The sequence below is a fragment of the Schistocerca americana genome, chromosome X (genome assembly GCF_021461395.2).
Source record: "Schistocerca americana isolate TAMUIC-IGC-003095 chromosome X, iqSchAmer2.1, whole genome shotgun sequence".
Classification (NCBI taxonomy): Eukaryota; Metazoa; Arthropoda; class Insecta; order Orthoptera; family Acrididae; genus Schistocerca; species Schistocerca americana.
Window position 1 is genome coordinate 478,771,015 of NC_060130.1, and position 20,001 is coordinate 478,791,015.

The 20,001-nt window shown below is 44.0% G+C and overlaps 1 protein-coding gene across 1 annotated transcript in view; it reads left to right on the forward strand.

The window, feature by feature from the left end:
• The first annotated feature begins 1,715 nt into the window (after positions 1-1,715).
• The window catches only part of LOC124556082 (protein eva-1), a 350,386-nt gene continuing 332,100 nt past the window's right edge, over positions 1,716-20,001 (forward strand). The window contains exon 1 of the mRNA XM_047130109.1: positions 1,716-1,771. Within this exon, the coding sequence (XP_046986065.1) occupies positions 1,716-1,771 (56 nt within the window). The remainder of the gene's footprint in view (positions 1,772-20,001) is intronic.

The window sequence follows — 20,001 nt, forward strand, 5'->3', positions numbered from 1 at the left end:
TAGGGCATTCACTCATCCTGCCTGATAAATTTTTCGGACAATTTGAGGCTGAAGATGAAAAGGCTGTAACTCTACTTAATGATAAACATATTTATTGCCACACAACAGTGATTCCGTTGGGAATGAACTTGTCTTTAAAAATAGAACGGTGGAGTTTCGGACATTCCTAAAACGATAGAAAATATTTTCATATAAACCTCATATAAAATATTTTCATATTTGACGTAAACAAGTACTTCATTTTTGTGAATACCTTTTTGCAAGTTATAACAGTAATTATTTAAAGTGATCATTAATACATTATACTCACATATGTTCTACACACAGATTTGTTGTACTTCTAGCTCATATCATTCAAATCTGCTATACACACTTAGCACAAGTGATTTCTGTTTTACGCGCACGTTTTCTGCACACGGCACTGTGGTACTTCACACAGTTGTCGCTGCTCCTCTTGTCTTTGCAGAGGCTGATTTGACACTTCTTCTGCTTTCTAGCTGATTTTGGTCCCGTATCCTCTTCTTTTCTCTGTCCTTCTTCTTGCGCTCTCGTTTGATTCGTTCATTCGCCAGCTTAAGTATAAGCTTCTTCCCTTCCATTCTCTTGTGCGTTATTATTTTTCAGATGACACATGCATTTACTACCGTCATGTCCAAGATGTTGTAGAAGACATGCATCCGCCATCTCCTATATGAAACTTTGTGGTATATTTACAGGTCATTAGATCAACCACGTCCACCACATACTTTTTTGCATTGTAGAATGTTATAATTTCATCTTTCTTTTTTCCATATGTGCTTATTGCTACCTCGGCATGCAGTATACTCAAAGGAACGACATTTTTATTCTTTTTCCTTTGAACACAGTCGTGGTACAATTTGTGCAGCCGGTCTGGTGGATGATGGAGTGTATTTCAGCATTTGGCTGCTTCTTCATGATGAACTTCAAGACGGACCTTGTTAATTATATCAACTAATGTCGTTTTCGTTCCTTTGGTCTTCTTAGCAAGTTGAAGAGGTGTCAATAAGTTGTCTGTGATCATGTTTCTTCCTGGATTTAGAAATGGTTCCATGAGACACAGAACGACGTACTCTCCGGGTAGCTGCTTCTCTCTAATCGTGTCCTCTTTTCCGAGACACGGGAGAGCACTAATTACACACTTTGTCGCTACATCTGCAGCGATCCATAATTATAGGCCATATTTGTTGGGTTTGTTGAACGTTAAACTGAGTGGAGTGGTAGTGGTTGCTCGTCTATGGGTACGTTGTCTCCTGGTCGGTAGGCACCAATATTGACTTCCTTGAAGTTTCCCCAAATTTCAGATAAAAGAGCGAATTTGTTGGTTGGCAGGGGTTCAGTTCAGGGTGATTTTTTTTATCTAAACTGACATATCTGAGAAGCTCGTGATATCTGCCCTTTGGGATAACGTCATTCATGAAAGTGGTCCGCAATAACGAGACAGACATTATCGATGAGCCATGCAATGTTCCATGATTCCCCACCTTTTCATTTCTCTCCCACTCCTATGACGTCACAGCGGACATCGACCAATTGCCGTGTGTATATAATGGCGAGAAATTCAAAAACTGGGGTTAAATTAAAAGATCCCACCGTTGGACCTACCCCAGTAGCTCTAAGTATAAAATTCAAGAAGGCGGATATATTCTACTCGTCCTATTGGATTTTTTTCCGGCTCTGTGTTATCAGAATCCAAGATGGTGATCCTAGGTAGCACACCTGGAGATAGAAGTGCGGCCTGCATGATTGCCAGGTAACTTGTGCTAAGTACACAGGGTGAGCATTAACAAAACCGACATACTGCAGGGACGGTTTCCTGACTGGAAATCAAGAATAAAAGGTCCTACGAACTTGTGTCCGGAAATGCATCGTTGCCACTGTAGATGACGCATGAAAGTTCCTCTGACCACCTACCGTCAGTTCCTTGTGTGCTGCAGACTGTGTGATGGACGCAGCGCGCTGCAAGCAGCAGAATGGTCTGGCATTCACCTCGGGAAAGAGCCGAGATGGTGTTTGTGTACGGCCAAGCAGATGGAAACAGTCGAGAAGCAGCATGGCTATGCCAAAGAAGTACTCTCACAGACACCAACCAAATCAGACAACATTTCGAGCCCTTTTTGGGTTTTTGTGTTATCATGGATCCTTTCAGACAGATGAAGGTGTAGGGAGGCAGCGGACTGTGCGTACACTAGATTTGGAGGACCTGGTTCCACACCTGTTACACAATTCGGAGAGAGGCCAGAACGTGCGAAAGAGTGCAGCAATATTTAATGCGACGTCTAAAGGCGTGCACTGCATCCCACGGACGCCACTTTGAACATCTGTTGTGCCTTGGATGCAATGCAGCTCTGTACTGTATACTGGGACGATTTGTTGTTGCCAGCACACTGCCCATTTCCGAACACATACTCGTTGGGCCTTTTTTCCTCCATTTCCAATTGGGAATCCGTCCCTGCAGTTTGTCGGTTTTGTTAATGTTCACCCTGCATAATCCAAGATGGCGGAACCTATGCCGTTTAAACAATTACCGACAAGTGTAATAGGATAGAAATAATTGCGTCTTTAAACAGATGCAGGACACACTAGGCGGCTTCTTACGCGGTCGCAAATCTCACAAGGGGTCGGGGCGCCTCGCGGGCTAAGAGCGCCGGGCCTAGGCCACTCGACTGCGTTCCGACAGCTGCCTGCCGCGTAGGCTAAACGCATCAACCGCACCACTAACCGCCGCCGCTACAAGGGCCCCCAGTGTGTGCCGAGACCCTGAGCAACTGGCACTCCAGCGAGCTGCCCCCACCAACATTCCCAGGCCGTGTCACGACAGGGGTTTAGGCTACGCAGCATGCTGCTTTCACAATGTGCGATACGTGTCGTGACTCTCAGATTACTTGTGACACCATACAGTATGTTGCACCGCTAAGCCGGTCGCTGTGGCCGAGCGGTTCTAGGCGCTTCAGTCCGGAACCGCGCTGCTGTACGGTCGCAGGTTCGAATCCTGCCTCGGGCATGGATGTGTGTGATGTCCTTAGGGTAGTTAGGTTTAAGTAGTTCTAAGTCTAGGGGACTGATGACCTCAGATGTTAAGTCCCCTAGTGCTCAGAGCCATTTGAACCATTTTGCACCGCTAATTAGAGCAATGTCATCTCACTGAGTTCGGAACGCGGACAGATACCAGTAGGCTGTTGTCTGATACAGCCATTGTGCCTTATCAAAGATAAGATGCTCTAAGGGTGCACGATGGTAAACTTAAACCCACTCTAATTTCAGAATTGGACGCTTTCTGACCACTTTCTCACCTTGGGCACTTCAAAGAAAGTGACCTTATTAACTTTCCAGCATCGTGACCAACTTTCACCCTTACTGTTCCCAGCAACGTTTTTCTGCGTAGATCACCACACGCAATGGTCGCAAACGCTAAGACGATGAAACTCCAATTCAGTAAACACATAGGGACCGCAACTACCATTAACTACTTTGATATATGACAGTATTATTCTTCAACGATCATTGAGTTTTTTGTGTGTATGCTTTTGGTGCGATAGAAATTTGCCAGGAGTCGCATCGAAGCAGGGTTCTGGTTAAAGAGTATGCAAGTGAAGACTTGCTTAACAGCGTAGTGCTATGCTTTTTGCAGCCAACACAGTGGCGATTCTGAGTGATACAAGCCCCAGGAAAGTTTCTGTAAGTATATGCCACCAAATGTTCATGAAATTCTCATCAGATTTCGGTTTATCAATTGCTATTTTCCACCGTTCATTCACACTGCAAAGTAAACTGGAAAAGTTGGAGAATGGACATCAGTGAGCCGACCGGTTTGGCCGAGCGGTTCTAGACGCTTCAGTCCGGAACCGCGCTGATGCAACGGTTGCAGGTTCGAATCCTGCCTCAGGCATGGATGTATGTGATGTCCTTAGGGTAGTTAGGTTTCGGTAGTTTTAAGTCTAGGGGACTGATGTTAAGTCCTATAGTGCTTAGAGCCATTTGAAACATTTTGACATCAGTGAACTGTGTTTCGAACAGAGAGCAGAATAGGAGGAAGTTAGTAGATGTAGTTCTCACAGCTGACAGTAATATCCATACTATCACTTCCAGGGTATCCCGGTTAATTACATGCTTGAAGAAGTCGTGAAGGGACTTCCAGGATTGATCACACCTCTCAGGATCACTGTCATCAGCGGAAATAACATCAATGAACATGCGAGCTGAAAGGCGGTATGCCGGCCGGAGTGCTCAGAGCCATTTGAACCAAGGAGAGATAAATAAAACCCATGAGAACCTACGTACATAGATAATGAAACATGAGCATTGAGAGAGGGGAATGGCTTGATACTTGCAATCGACTGTGGGCATCAGTTCTTTCTGTCTTGAGGTGTCAGAACACTGATGACTGTAAATGATTAACGTTTCACTATGGCATAAAGAACACGTGTGCTGAGTGCACTGCATGGTTAGTATACCTCGGCACTGCAGACGAACGTTGAGGATATTCAACTGTAGCGTCTCGGAAATTGAACAGATATTTTGAACTGGTCACATTGCGCGGCTACAATATGTCATGGAACCATGCAGGCTGTTTGTGAGTGACTACAGCTGTTTCACTGCATGGTCAGGGACAACCCAGTTTTAAACTTAGGACACGGAATTATGTCAGATAAAAACGGCCATGGGAAAACCAGTAGGACATCTGAAATCTGACAGCTATGGAATGTTTGTGGGCTATAAACGGTTCCCACAACCGTTACGGAGACATCATCACATTCCTTAAAGGGCATTTCCGTGTTACTACATTCTTTACGACAGAATTAACCATGGTAGTCAGTCAGCCAGAGAAACTGGTGTGCGTTTCAACTGGTCGGCGGCGACTGTGAACACACACACTTTGGGGAAAAGATATAGGCCTATAACAGCATGCCGACCAGTTTACATTCACATGTCTACATTACCATAACGCTGCATTACTGGTTGGGTATGTGTCCCTGTTCTGATCTGAGCTGAATGGGTTCCAGAAATAAACCCCGCTACATCCTGATGAGGTTACATTTACGTGTCTTTGCTATCAGCACATCACGTTCCCAGACGTCCTGAACATCGCAAATTGCTCCCGTATATCGCCATGTTATAGTAGAATTATGAAAGTGCCCCGTAAAAAATCGTAACAAACCTTTCACAAAATTATTTACACTTCCTAAAATTCCATTTAGCACATGAAGTTTGCCAGCGGTTACAAGGTATGGACAAGTGTCGAAGCACCGCGAGATCTGCATGCTTGAACATAAATGCTCTTGCCGGCCAAGTCTGCAGGTTGCACTGTTGTATTTGACCAACAACAACACCTCAATACGTTGCAAGTATAAGTCGTTCTCAGAACAGCGTTCTGTGTAGTTGTGAGTGTATTATATCGGAGCTCATTACATTCGAGTGTGGGAAAAGTTGTTGGTGCTAATATGATGGGTGCTTCCGTAACCAAGGTGACAGAAGCGTTTGCTGTTTCAAGAGGCACCGTTTCGAAGATTTATACCAGATACAGGGAAAGCAAAAACACGTCATTCCCAAAGACACAGCGCGGATGACAGAGTGTGTTGAGTGATGGTGACAGAAAGTCATTGAAGACAACTGTGACGAAAAATGAGACAGCTGCGAACATCACTGCAGAACTGAATGCCACCCTCGCGAATTATGTCTGCAACAAAACAATATGAAAGGAGCTCCATAAGCAGGGATCTACGGGGTGGGCTGAAATTCTAAAGCCGGCCGAAGTGGCCGTGCGGTTAAAGGCGCTGCAGTCTGGAACCGCAAGACCGCTACGGTCGCAGGTTCGAATCCTGCCTCGGGCATGGATGTTTGTGATGTCCTTAGGTTAGTTAGGTTTAACTAGTTCTAAGTTCTAGGGGACTAATGACCTCAGCAGTTGAGTCCCATAGTGCTCAGAGCCATTTTTTTTTTTTTTGAAATTCTAAAACCACTAATCAGCGAAGAAAATGCTCATAACAGGAAAAAGTGAGCCAGAGCCATGAAACGTGGACTGTAAAGCATTGGAAGAACATTTGGTCGGATGAGTCTTGTTTCATGCTGTTTCTAACTTTGGGTCGAGTTTACGTCCAAACAGTCAAACATGGTCGGATCTGGTGATGATTTGGCCACCAATATTATGGTATTGCATGGGCCCCATGATTACTCTACAAGGTCGCATTGCTACCGTGGATTACGTGACCATTCTGGGTGATCAGGTCCATCCCATTATAGAATGTTTGTTTCCCAATGGTGATGCTGTATTCCAAGACGACATGGCCTCTATTCACACAGCTCACGTCGTCCAGAATTAGTTTTGTGAGCCTGAGGAACTATTGTCGCATATCCCCTGGCCACTGCAGTCACCAGACCTCAATGTTATTGTCTTCGTGGCATACTGTGGAAGAATGGCTGTGTGATCGCTATCACCGTCATATGAACTTGGCGCTTTTTTTTTTTTTTTTTTTTTTGCAGCAAGAATGATGTAAGATTACCTTGAAAACCATACAGGAGTTGTATTTACGCATTCCGAGGCGACTGGAAGTTATTTAGAATGCCAGCGGGTTTCCTATACCGTACTGGGCAGGGTAATGCGTGTTTGGTGTTTCCATGTCTTATCTTGTCCCTGTATGTATATAGCCGTAACACTAGACGCTGTATCTACATTGCCTCCAGTAGATCTGCGGCGATTGTCTCCTCTTTGCCGTGATTCAAAGTCTTTTAGGTCCAAAATTAAGGATATTTGAAACCGTCATTATGTTAGCAGACGCACTGACATGTTATTGATATCGCTTCTTTCTTTACCCAACCTATGTAATCACATGTGCTACTTTCAACTTCTTAGTTGCGAATTTGAGCCTGTGGCAGAAATATTGAGCTTCTGTCAGTGCTAAGAGAACATTTCTCTAGCCACTTGCTTGACAATAGTTGCGAGGCGCCAGGATGAACAAGTGTTCCATTCATTGTTGCAACTTAACTGCAATATGTGCAGCATTCTGTTAACTTCAAGCTTCAAATGACGTTGAGTGTGTGCGTCGGTTTCTCCCAAGTAGCTCGCTTTCATCACGTCAACCATTGACTGGGTATTGATAATAACCTGTTTTAAGAGTTTTCTATGTAAAGCTGTACAATACCAATGCCATTACATGTGAAATACAACGAAATTTGCTTTATATAAGCACTATACAAGTGTACGACTGTTTCATTTTAAGCAATTGCAGCCACTCTTACAAGCAATGTCTTTCCTCTATTCTGAAGTTCACAAGCTTTCATGCATGTTTTCCTCAAGGATATCTCTGTGTTTCAAGGCCCAAATCATGCAACATTGGTTTAGAGGGTGTACGTAACACGCTGCAGTGACATTCATGGTACTCTTGCTATCCACTACATTAACAGCATTTTAATGGAAGTAGGGTGCAGAAATTATGTATTGGTGAAAACACTTGCAGAGAATACAGTACTGTGAAAAACTATCATATCTGAAAGAACCGATTTTGACATAAAATTCTCTGATATGGACACAACAGTCACTGAGGTCGACAAACAATTCACAGATTCCGACACATAGTTCGTCGATTTCAACGGAAAATTCTATGATTTGGACGTAAAATTCAATAATTTTGATACAAAATTCGTTGATGAGTCGATTATTACAATTTGTTGCTACAGTCGCTTAAAAATCACGTAAAAATGTAATGCTACCACTAAACAATAGATTGATTTCTGCTTATATAAATGGTGATTCTCGTTTAACATACAGTCTACATCGAGATCATTAGCGACAAAACGTTAACTAACATTGAGTAGTGTATAAATCGATATTGACCGTGTAGAAGAAATCATACTGGCGTTAGTCAGAAATGATTAATAAATCCTGTGAATACGTCTGATACCTGTATCTGACAACTAACGCACTGCACATCTTCTACGAAGCTTCCGAATGACCGTACGGCGCCATAAATCATCTTCGAATGCAATCCTGCGCCACTTCTCGTCGTTCATCTCCTGCGCAGCAAGGCAAAATTTCCACCAGTCAAAAGCGCTACTCCGTCATGTCTAGAGCTATATGCGGCACTTATAGATACAAAAAATTCACGCAACTTCTAACAAGCTACAAACTGCGATCTTAGGAAAGGGACTGTCTGCACTTATTCAGTGATTGCTGTAGGTTGGCTACAAAGTGATCTACAGCGCTTAAAAGCCTTTGCCCGTAGTCGGGTGGCCGAAATCAAGAATAGCACATCTCCATCTCAATGCTTTCACTGTCTTAAGCAAGGTAATCCCGCCGATATATTCTCGCTAGGCCTATCTGTAAAGTACCTGTGTCCATCTTCTTTATGATGAAACTGAGCATCATAGCTCTCAGGTCCTCCTGGTGCTCAACCTCAGAAGTCCGTACCACTCTTGACATTTTCAGAGATTCATAAGGTACACCACCAAGCGCTCTTTGTAAGCACAAAGGAACCGGTCACTGACTACAAAAAGTACAGCTCTTATTGGAAAATACTTCGCATTACAGTATGGGGTCTATGTTCAGTGAAAAATTCTGGACGTATCACTGTCTTTGGTATTCTCATCGGTCAGATTCAACAGGAAACATTTTCATCAGCATATACTTCACTCAAGGAAGGCGAAGAACGGCCTACCAGTACAAGAATCGCACTTTCAGTATCTTTCAAGCTACCAAAAACTTGGACAGTCCGTCTTACACAGAGTCTAAAATTTATTGCGTGCAAAAGGTGGAACAATACACTTCATACTGCAGTGGAGTCACATTAACTGTTCTTTGTCAAGTGGCTCCGTTTGTATTGTGAAGAAAACCTCTTCTCTGTGCACATCACTTATATGTGCGTCTCCAGCGGACCACTGCAGTACTGTCGGCTAATTTTACTTTAGAAATGTGGGGCTAAGAACTCTAGGAAGGCATTAATTATCGTCACCTCCATGTTGTGCAATCCGACACGTGCTCAATTATGCTATCATACAACCTCTCAAGTCGCATGCCGTTTAATTCGGAACCGTTGTTCACTAATGATATTTCACTGGTGACAGTGAACCTGGGAGATGTGATCAGAACAGCACAAATGAACTACATATTTTAAAACTCAGGGTAACTTAGGTGGGGGAAATTGTTTAAACACGTAAACTGTGTCAGTGAGCTTTGAAGTAACACAGTTTGAAACTTATGGAAAGTGGATTTTTGAATTTTCCTCCATTTTATACTTAGGACTGGGTTCTAAACTTAAACCATATGAAATACAGCAACCATATAGAGTGCACCCATCTCCCCACATCTGCCATCTTGTTTTCTGAGGCATATGTCCACGATCTTGGAATTTATTTTTAAGGAAATTGGACAAGGTTTTCCATCTTGGATTTTTTAAATTTCCCTCCAATTTCTTGATTTTTATACATAAGGTAATTGGACGATGTCCACTACGACGTAATAGGTGTAGGAGTAGGGAATCTGGCAACACTGCACAAATCATCAGTGACAACACTAATGACATCTTTGGAAATCCGACAGCAGTGCAGACTGGACCCGTACGCTGTTAGATCCGGAAGTATTTAAAGTAATCCAGGTTGATATTGTATTTGTTGATTCATTTCCAGAAAGCTTTTCATACAGTTCCGCGCCGTCGCCTAGTTAAAAAAAATAAATAAAATAAAAAAAATAAAAAAACTTAAGGGATATCGAATCATGTCCGCGGTCCGACTAGTGTAACAGGACTAACCGTGTAGCTCTCTGTAGGAAGACAACGTCAAAAGTGAATATAGCGCCAGGAATATCTCAACGACTATTATTGTAAACGGTGTGTATTAACGACCTGGTAGGTGGTGTCTGCGCTCTCTGAAGCTCTTCACGGGTGACATTCGGAACTAAAGGGATGGTACGTCATGTTACTGCGTGCAGGAAGACTTTGAAAGGGCTGCGCCTCCTGCAAAGGCTGAAAAATGCATGAAGATTCCATATTGTTGATCGCCGAATCAGTCACTACAGTCAGGGTGTCCCTGTTATAAACTCCCACTACTCGATAAAGACCTCCTCCAGACTTTCCCGTGGAATATAGTATTGAGTCATAAACATCCACGTTGCCTGGCATGTTTTCTAGTACGTTCCACCGACCCAGTCTTAGAATTCAGCAAACAGTTTATTGGCCCATTTCACCTGGCTGCATGTCCTGACGTTCTCCATTTTATTTCCATGTTGTCATCGTCGTCGTCGTCGTCGTCGTTGTTGTTGTTCTCACCTGTTTGGAGACTGTTTCCATCTCTCCATGCAAGTCTGTCTTGTGCAAGTCTTTTCATATCTGTGTAACCATTGGATCCTACATTGATTTGAACCTGTGTACTTTACTAAAGGTTTGGTCTTCCGTGACATTTCTTGTTTTACTTCCCTGCATTACCAAGCTAACAATTACTTGAATTTTCAAGACTCTATCTGTCAATCAATCCCTTATTTTAGTCAAGTTGTGACAGAACATTCTTTCCTCATTAGTGCGACTAAACACGTCTTATTAGGTATCGGATGTAGCCACCTAGTCTTCAGCATTATTCTCTAGCACCACAGTTCGAAAACTTCTATTTTCTTCTTGTCGAAATGTTTATCTTCCACATTTCACCTCCGTAAGAAGCCACATTTCAGACAAATAGGTTCACAAAAGACTCACTGAAACTTAAATAAGAACCAGTTATTCGTTTTTTTCTGTCTTAAGCCTACTGCAAATTGAGAGAGTGTTACACTAGCCACGTTTCGTTTTTATTTAAAAGATATGAAATGCACTGTGCTTAAGGCGAAAAAAAATCGTGTTTAACAATTACTACAATCGATGGCCATTCAAACAAACCAAAATTTATATTTATTTATTTATTTTGATATTAACAAATTTCTCTCTTTCAGAAACGCCTTTCTTGTTTTTGCATGTCTCTATTATACTTTCTTTCTACCTCCACTGTCATCAGTTATTTTGCTGCCAAATTAGCAAAATTCATCTACTACTTTTATCGTCTCCTTACGTTGTATAATTTACCTAGCATCGCTTAATTTAATTCGACTACATTCTGTTGGCCTTGTCCGTCTTATAAGCTCTTACCCGTTTAAATGGTTCAAATGGCTCTGAGCACTATGGGACTCAACATCTGAGGTCATCAGTCCCCTAGAACTTAGAACTACTTAAACCTAACTAACCTAAGGACATCACACACATCCATGCCCGAGGCAGGATTCGAACCTGCGACCGTAGCGGTCACGCGGTTCCAAACTGAAGCGCTTAGAGTCGTACGGCCACACCGGCCGGCTTACCCGTTTAAATGCTCTTCAGAGCGGTTTGCCGTCTCTCACAGAATGATGATGTCACTAGCAAACCTCAGTCTTTGCGTCTTAGTCCTGAATTTTAATTCGTTTTCAAAATTTTTCCCTGGTTTCTACTGTCAATTTACAGACTGACTAACACTATGGATAGGCGACCACCCTATCTCCTTCTTTTCCCATTTACTGCATGTATTTCTTGTCCTTCGACTGTTGCAACTGCAATCTCGTTTGTGTACAAAGTACGTTTCATTCCCCGTATTTTATTCATGCCACCTTCAGAACGTCAAAGAGTGTATTCGAATCAGCAACTTCAAAACATTTCTCTAAATCTGCAAATGCTATAAATGTAAGATTTCCTTCATTTATCCTATTTTCTAAGATAAGTCGTAGGGTCAGTATGATCGCGTGTGTTCTTATATTTCTACTGAATCGAAACTGATCTTCCCCGCAGTCTTATTCTACCAGTTTTTCCCATTCTTCTGCAAGCAGTTCACCTCAATATTTGTAACCGTGACTTACTAAACTGATAGTTCGGTAATATCCGCATCTGTTAACATTTGCCTTCGAATATCTAAATGTATGAATTAGTAAAGGGACTCTGTCACGTGGCGACTGCACTCACCTCTTGATTTTTTACGAGCACAGCGCCACTCCCGTAACATCAGAGGAACGCCTTTTCACATTTATGGGCGCATCGACAGAAATACTGTAATGCCATAATTTGACATTAATTAATTAATTAAAATGTCCACTCTAGAGTAGTAACCGGAATTAAAATAAAAATATGATTGGTGCGGCTGCTAAACGGCACGGAAAAACATACAAGTAGGCCTATATATCAGTCAGGTGTATTAACAAAGCAGTAACATCCGTTCGGCTTGTGGCTAAATAAATTTTATGTTTTTATTAGAGACGTCATATTCCTGCAGCACATTGGAGTAGTTAGTACACTACACTGATTGTTTGCGTGTATTAAATCTGCTACATATTCCCAGCAGGTTGGTTGCGGTAATCTAAGTAACGTGGCCATCACAGGCTATGTATTGTTCATCGGCACCTCTTTGCACACGCAGCACAGTACCTCACATAAATGATAAAGTGTCTCTCATCTCATCATAATTGGAACACAAGTTCGATGTCGACGGGGTGTTAAACCCTAATCTTCATTCCTGTAATAGAGTCTGCGCACAATTCCACGTCCTGTTGTTTTTAAGGAGAAGCTTCCTTCTGACGCCCTCATAATGTTTCCCCAAATACACTTATATTCAGAAAAAGAAAACAATTTAAATAACTACAGATAAGATGTTCATACTCATAGGACATGTACATTAGTATGTTCTGCAGAAATGATCGCCATTCCAGTGACCTTGGCTCAGCAAGTGTCCTGTTGCCAAGAGGCAACAAGGCCGGCATGGGCATTGACAATTTCTTCCATGCGTGATGGCATCGTAGCGTACAAGGCGAGAATAGGGTCTTTTGGAATAACTGTCAATCCTGTATTCATCTGGTTCCAAAGTTAATATGTGGTGGTTGTCATCGAGTCACAGTGCAGCGTCCGTCGTTTCACCATATCCCAAAAACTTTCGACTGGCCACAAGTCTGGTGATCTGGAGGTCCAGGGCAAAAGGTTGACATCCTGTGACAGCAAGAACATCTACATCTACATCTACATCCACACTCCGCAAGCCACCGTACGGTGTGTGGCGGAGGGTCAGATAACTACAGGTACGTATTCGTGCAGCATATGGTCGTGGATTGTCTTGGTGAAAAATTGCGTCTGAAGTGTTATTCAGAAAGGTTATGGCTACGGGTCACCGGATGTCATTCACATAGGTCACAGTGGTTGCACCGCCCTGGACAGGCACCAGCTGTGATTTGTAGTTGTACTGAATAACACCTCACAACCTAGGGTCTTGAGTTGGCGCTCGTGCAAATACAGTCACTGTGATGGTGTTCCTACTTCCTGCGGCTCACCAAAATGTGGCCATCATGCCCAAACAAACAGAACTTGGATTCGTTCGTAAACACTATCTGATGCCATTCCTGTCCCCGGAGACGTACACCATTGCCGTCTAGCATATTTCAGCACATTAGTCAAAGGTAGGGGGAGAAGGGGACGACGGGCACGTAACCACTGCTGTAATAAACGGCGACTGACTGCCACACCTGATAGTGCAAGATGTGTTATACTGTTTCACTGTTGCGCCAGAGCCTAGGAGGACGCAGTTCCATTCGGATGAGGTGTCGATCTTCTCGAGGGGTGGTTTGGGTGGTGCGACCTGATCCATCTCGACGTGTTCTACGGCCTTTCATGAACCATTCTGCACAAACCCGTTGCACTGCCCAAACACATCGTCCAACAAGAGCAGCAGTTTTCTGAATGGATGCGTCACATTCTCTCATGCCAATAAAGTGCCGTCTTTCAAACTCACTGATTTGACGGTGCGGTTCACGCATACGTCTTCGAGCATCCTGCACGTCTGCTCAAGTCACACACATCCATTACTTTTGGTTTATAGCAACAACGAGAGCCCCAGGCACATTTTACCGGCAGGTGGTGCTGCGCCGCATATCGATGTTGATCTAGAATCCGCGGGCCGACATGGACCGACTGCTAATCGTTTCTACAGAACATACTAATTTACATGTCCTGTGAATATGAACGTCCTATCTCTAGTCGTTGAAGAAGTTCTGTTTTTTTCTGAACATGAGTGTGTCGGTCGCTGTGGTCGAGAGGTTCTAGGCGCTTCAGTCTGGAACCGCGCTGCTGCTACGGTCGCAGGTTCGAATCCTGCCATGGGCATGGATGTGTTTGATGTCTTTAGGTTAAGTTAGGTTTAAGTAGTTCTAAGTCTAGGGGACTGATGAGCTCAGATGTTAAGTCCCATAGTGCTTGGAGCCATTTGAACCATTTTTTTTTAACATGAGTGTATTAACGTATAAGGCGAGCATGCCCTCTGTCAAACAGTAAAATAAATTTGTGTTGTAGTCTTCTTATTAAGACAATGGCCTTGGCGCAGTGGTAACACCGGTTCCCGTGAGATCACTGAAGTTCAGCGCTGTTGGGGTTGGCTAGTGCGTGGATGGGTAACTGTCCGGTCTGCCGAGTGCTGTTGGCACACGGGATGCACTCAGCCCTTGTGAGGCATATTTAGGAACTATTTGGTTGATTGAGAAGTAGCGGCTCTGGTTACGAAAACTGACAACGGCCGGGAAAGCGGTTTGCTGACCACACGCCCGTCCATATCCGTATCCAGTGACGCCTACAGGCTGGGTATGGCACGACAGTCGGTCAGTACCGTCGGGTCTTCCGAGACCTGTTCGGACGGAGTTTAGTTTAGCTTAGTCTTCGTATGAAAGCTTTTATTTGCGACATGAGTGAATATGCTTCTGTCTCATGGGCTACGTGCAAATGGCTTTCTGACATCCATAGCTCGAGTGATTATGAGTGAACTCTTAACCCAGTTCCTTGAATTAGGAAATCTAAGAGTGCTTTTTCCATAATGATCAATTCTCTACAGGCTTTGGTTATATTTTTTGACATTTGGGGTACTTGCTGTGTGCCTCCGCAGCTTAGTGGTCTATGGGCTGACTGCTATGCTGGGGACCCAGGTTAGATTCCCGTTACTTCAAAGGATTTTTCCGTGGTCGGAGGACTCAGCCTTCTGATGACAACTAAGGAGTTATTCGAGCGATTAGTGGCGGGGCCGACGTCAAAGCACCAGACAACGACCGGCAGAGCGGTGTGCTAACCATATAGCACTCCATTCCACATCCAGTGACACCATTGGCAGAGGATGAGACGGCTATCTTTCGTGCCCGATTGGCCCGTCTAGGGCCAGAACTCGGAACTTTATACTTACGTAGTCCCTTCTGATTTTACCGGGCACCAAATGGAAGCAGTAGTTTTTGGTGGTAGTAGTGGCAGACAGGGTCAGCAAGTGTCTCCAGGGAGTGTGTGGCATCGCATCATGGAGAAATGACTACCTTGCGTGCGTAGCAACAGTGTTAACGACTCAACTCTTATGCCAAGTCTTCGAATACGTGTGACTCTAACCACCCTGTACCCTTTCCACCAAGGTCGAGCAAACTCTGCTCCGGGATTACCACCAGTCCATATACACTGAAACGCCAAAGAAATTGGTATAGGCATGCGTATTCAAATACAGAGATATGTACGAGGACAGTTCAATAAGTAATGCAACACATTTTTTTCTCGGCCAATTTTGGTTGAAAAAACCGGAAATTTCTTGTGGAATATTTTCAAACATTCCCGCTTCGTCTCGTATAGTTTCATTGACTTCCGACAGGTGGCAGCGCTGTACGGAGCTGTTAAAATGGCGTCTGTAACGGATGTGCGTTGCAAACAACGGGCAGTGATCGAGTTTCTTTTGGCGGAAAACCAGAGCATCTCAGATATTCATAGGCGCTTGCAGAATGTCTACGGTGATCTGGCAGTGGACAAAAGCACGGTGAGTCGCTGGGCAAAGCGTGTGTCATCATCGCCGCAAGGTCAAGCAAGACTGTCTGATCTCCCGCGTGCGGGCCGGCCGTGCACAGCTGTGACTCCTGCAATGGCGGAGCTTGCGAACACACTCGTTCGAGATGATCGACCTATCACCATCAAACAACTCAGTGCTCAACTTGACATCTCTGTTGGTAGTGCTGTCACAATTGTTCACCAGTTGGGATATTCAAAGGTTTGTACCCGCTGGGTCCCTCGTTGTCTAACCGAACACCATAAAGAGCAAAGGAGAACCATCTGTGCGGAATTGCTTGCTCGTCATGTGGCTGGGGGTGACAATTTCTTGTCAAAGATTGTTACAGGCGATGAAACATGGGCTCATCACTTCGAACCTGAAACAAATCGGCAATCAATGGAGTGGCGCCACACCCACTCCCCTACCAAGAAAAAGTTTAAAGCCATGCCCTCAGCCAGTAAAGTCATGGTTACAGTCTTCTGGGACACTGAAGGGGTTATTCTGTTCGATGTCCTTCCCCATGGTCAAACGATCAACTCTGAAGTGTATTGTGTTACTCTTCAGAAATTGAAGAAACGACTTCAGCGTGTTCGTAGGCACAAAAATCTGAACGAACTTCTCCTTCTTCATGACAACGCAAGACCTCACACAAGTCTTCGCACCCGAGAGAAGCTCACAAAACTTCAGTAGACTGATCTTCCTCATGCACCCTACAGCCCCGATCTCGCACCGTCGGATTTCCATATGTTTGGCCCAATGAATGACGCAATCCGTGGGAGGCACTACGCGGATGATGAAGAAGTTATTGATGCAGTACGACGTTGGCTCCGACATCGACCAGTGGAATGGTACCGTGCAGGCATACAGGCCCTCATTTCAAGGTGGCGTAAGGCCGTAGCATTGAATGGAGATTACGTAGAAAAATAGTGTTGTGTAGCTAAAAGATTGGGGAATAACCTGGTGTATTTCAATGCTGAATAAAACAACCCCTGTTTCAGAAAAAAAATGTGTTGCATTACTTATTGAACTGCCCTCGTAAAAAGGCAGAATACGGCACTGCGGTCGGAAACGCCTATATGAGGCAACAAGTGTCTGGCACAGTTGTTAGATCCGTTACTGCTGCTACAATGGCAGGTTATCAAGATTCAAGTGAGTTCGAACGTTGTGCTATAGTCGGCACACTAGCGATGGAACACAGCATCTCAGAGGTAGCGATTAAGTGGGGATTTTCCCGCTCGACCATTTCACGAGTGTACCGTGAATATCAGGAATCCGGTAAAACATCAAATCTCCGACATCGCTGCGACCGGAAAAATATGCTGTAAGGACGGGACGAACGACGACTGAAGAGAATCGTTCAACATGACAGAAGTGCAACCCTTCTGCAAATTTCTATGCTGGGCCATCAGCAAGTGTCAGCGTGCAAACCATTCAACGAAACATCATCGACATCGGCTTTCGGATCCGAAGGCTCAGTCGTGTGCCCTTGATGACTGCACGACACCAAGCTTTACGCCTCGCCTGCTCCCGTCAACATCGACAGTGGGCTGTTGATGAGTGCAAACATATTGCCTGGTCGGACGAGTCTCGTTTCAAATTGTATCGAGCGGATGGACGTGTGCGGGTTTGGAGGCAACCTCATGAATCCATGGACCCTGCATGTTGAAGTTGGTGGAGGCTCTGCAGTGGTGTGGGCCGTGTGTGGTAGGAGTGATGTGGGATGATACGTGACGCGTATGTAAGCATCCTATCTGATCACTTGCATCCATTCTTGTCCACTGTGCATTCCGGAGGACTTGGGAAATTCAAGCAGGCCATTGCGACACCCCACACGTCCAGAATTGCTACAGAGTGGCTCCAGGAACACTTTTGTGACTTTAAACACTTACGCTGGCGCCAAACTCCCCAGACATGAACATTATTGATCATATCTGGGATGCCTTGCAACGTGCTGTTCAGAAGGGACCTCCACCCCCTCGTACTCTTACGGATTTATGGAGAGCCCTGCAGGATTCATGGCTTCAGTTCCCCCCACTACTTCAGACATTAGTCGAGTCCACGCCATGTCGTGTTGTTGCACTTCTGTGTCCTCGCGGGGGCCCTACACGATATTTGGGGCTGTACCAGTTTCTTTGGCTCTCCAGTGTATATCGTTGCTCAAGCAACTCTCGCTATCGACACATTCCTCTAAAAGTCTTTTCCAGTGACATTCTATAAAATGATTTTATTTTACAGAGTCATAAATTTCTCACCCATCCGTGACGCGGGCCATGGGGCCATAAATATTCAGAAACCATTTCGTAGAAAACTTCCACTTATCTAAATGGACCCCACCTGAGTTTGCTACAGGCAGTGTTCTTCCAACTTGCTCATCTTACACCGAGGCCCTCCTATCCTTTCATTGTAGCAGGTAACTGAAGTCCTCAAGGGTGCGTCTAGTACGTTATTGTAGCGAAACTGACTACCTGTTCCTCTCCAAGACGTTCCGTCAGCGTAGATTTACTACACTATTGATGACGTAGCCTTATGTATTCGTCCATATTTATGCGTCTTTGCTACACTGCAAGCACCTCAGTTAGCAGAAATCCCAAATTTTAATTCCTCTCATGCCGTATTTTCGAGAATGGGGAAACTCATCGGCTTGCAGTACTTTTTAACACAGCAATCATGGTCACTGTTATTTTGATACTGCTCGTGTGTTCAAGAAAGTTATATACACTTTGAATAACTTCCCAAAAGAAACACCAGAAGCGTCTGTTCAGAGGAGAAGGTACATGGCAGTCGAGCACGGAACTGCATGCACAAAGAACGTTTATTTAGTGTTAAAAGATATTAAACCGTCATCATTTAAACACAATTCGGCTAATCAAGATTACTTTCCTCACGAACCACTGACCTTGTCGCAGTGAGGTGGCTTGCGTGCCTCAACGGTACACAACGTATTTCAGATCTGGTAGTTTTCTTTGTAGCTTACAAAACGATAAGTAAAAGAAATAACGAAAGAAACGTTACGCTTCCCGTAGAGTCACGAATAGAGGTTGTTTTGTTATTTTCCAGAGAGTTACAGCAACAAGTTATATTTTTTTAAATAGAAGAATATAATTTTAATATCATATAGCTGATTAATTTCAGCAAACTGTGTATAAATCAGTTTAAATGAAATTTCTGTCAATATTATTTAGGGAGTTAGAAACGTTTACAGTTTAAGGGGTGGATGCAACGAGCTGTACATAACTTACTGTGTTTAGATGGATGTACTGGTGGCGGAATGTACGCTTAGGTGAGTTATTCATACGAGTGCCTGCTTTCTTGAATGCACAATTCAAAACTGGCTCTGAGCACTATGGGACTTAACTTCTGAGGCCATCAGTCCCCTAGAACTTAGAACTACTTAAACCTAACTAACCTAAGGACATCACACACATCCATGCCCGAGGAAGGATTCGAACATGCGACCGTAGCGGTCGCGCGGTTCCAAATACACAATTCAGTGCGTGTTTTGATCTCTCAGCAGATAGCCACGCAGAAGGTGAAGCCACATCGAAGGAGTATCAATGAAAACGTCAGACTAAAATATCGCTCCTGAAAAGGGGCGGCAAAATTTTCACTAGTTGTAGGTCCGACATTCTGCATGATTGAAGGATCTGGCCTTGTAAAATCAGCCAACATGGCCTTGCTAAATTAGTATTACGAGCAGCTAAAAGCAATGGGTATCAGTACTGTTAGTATAGGATGGTGCATAAATTTGTTGCGTTTCTCCATAAGTTTTATAAACATAACAGATACACATAACAGAGACTTTAGTCGTCAATAATATATTCTCCTTCGCTATTTATAACAGTCTACCGACGCTGGAGTAACTTTCCGACCCCGCGACTGTAGAAGTAACGTGCTTTTGATGCGAAGAACTCGTCGAGCCATATTCGGAGCGCATTTTCGTCCGGAAAGGAAGTTCCTTGAAAGCTGTTCGATAGAGAGCGTAAAATTTAAAAATCTGAAGGCGCAAAATAGGTGAATAAGGCGGGTGCGGAATGATTTCCCATCCCAACTCCAGTATAGCGTTCTTTTTTCAGTCTACCAGAATGCGGGCGGCGTTATCGTGAAGTAGCATCGCTTTACGCAGGCTTCCTAGTTGTCCTTGGATTGCGTCTGCAAGACTCGTCTCAGTAGTTGACAATAAATGTC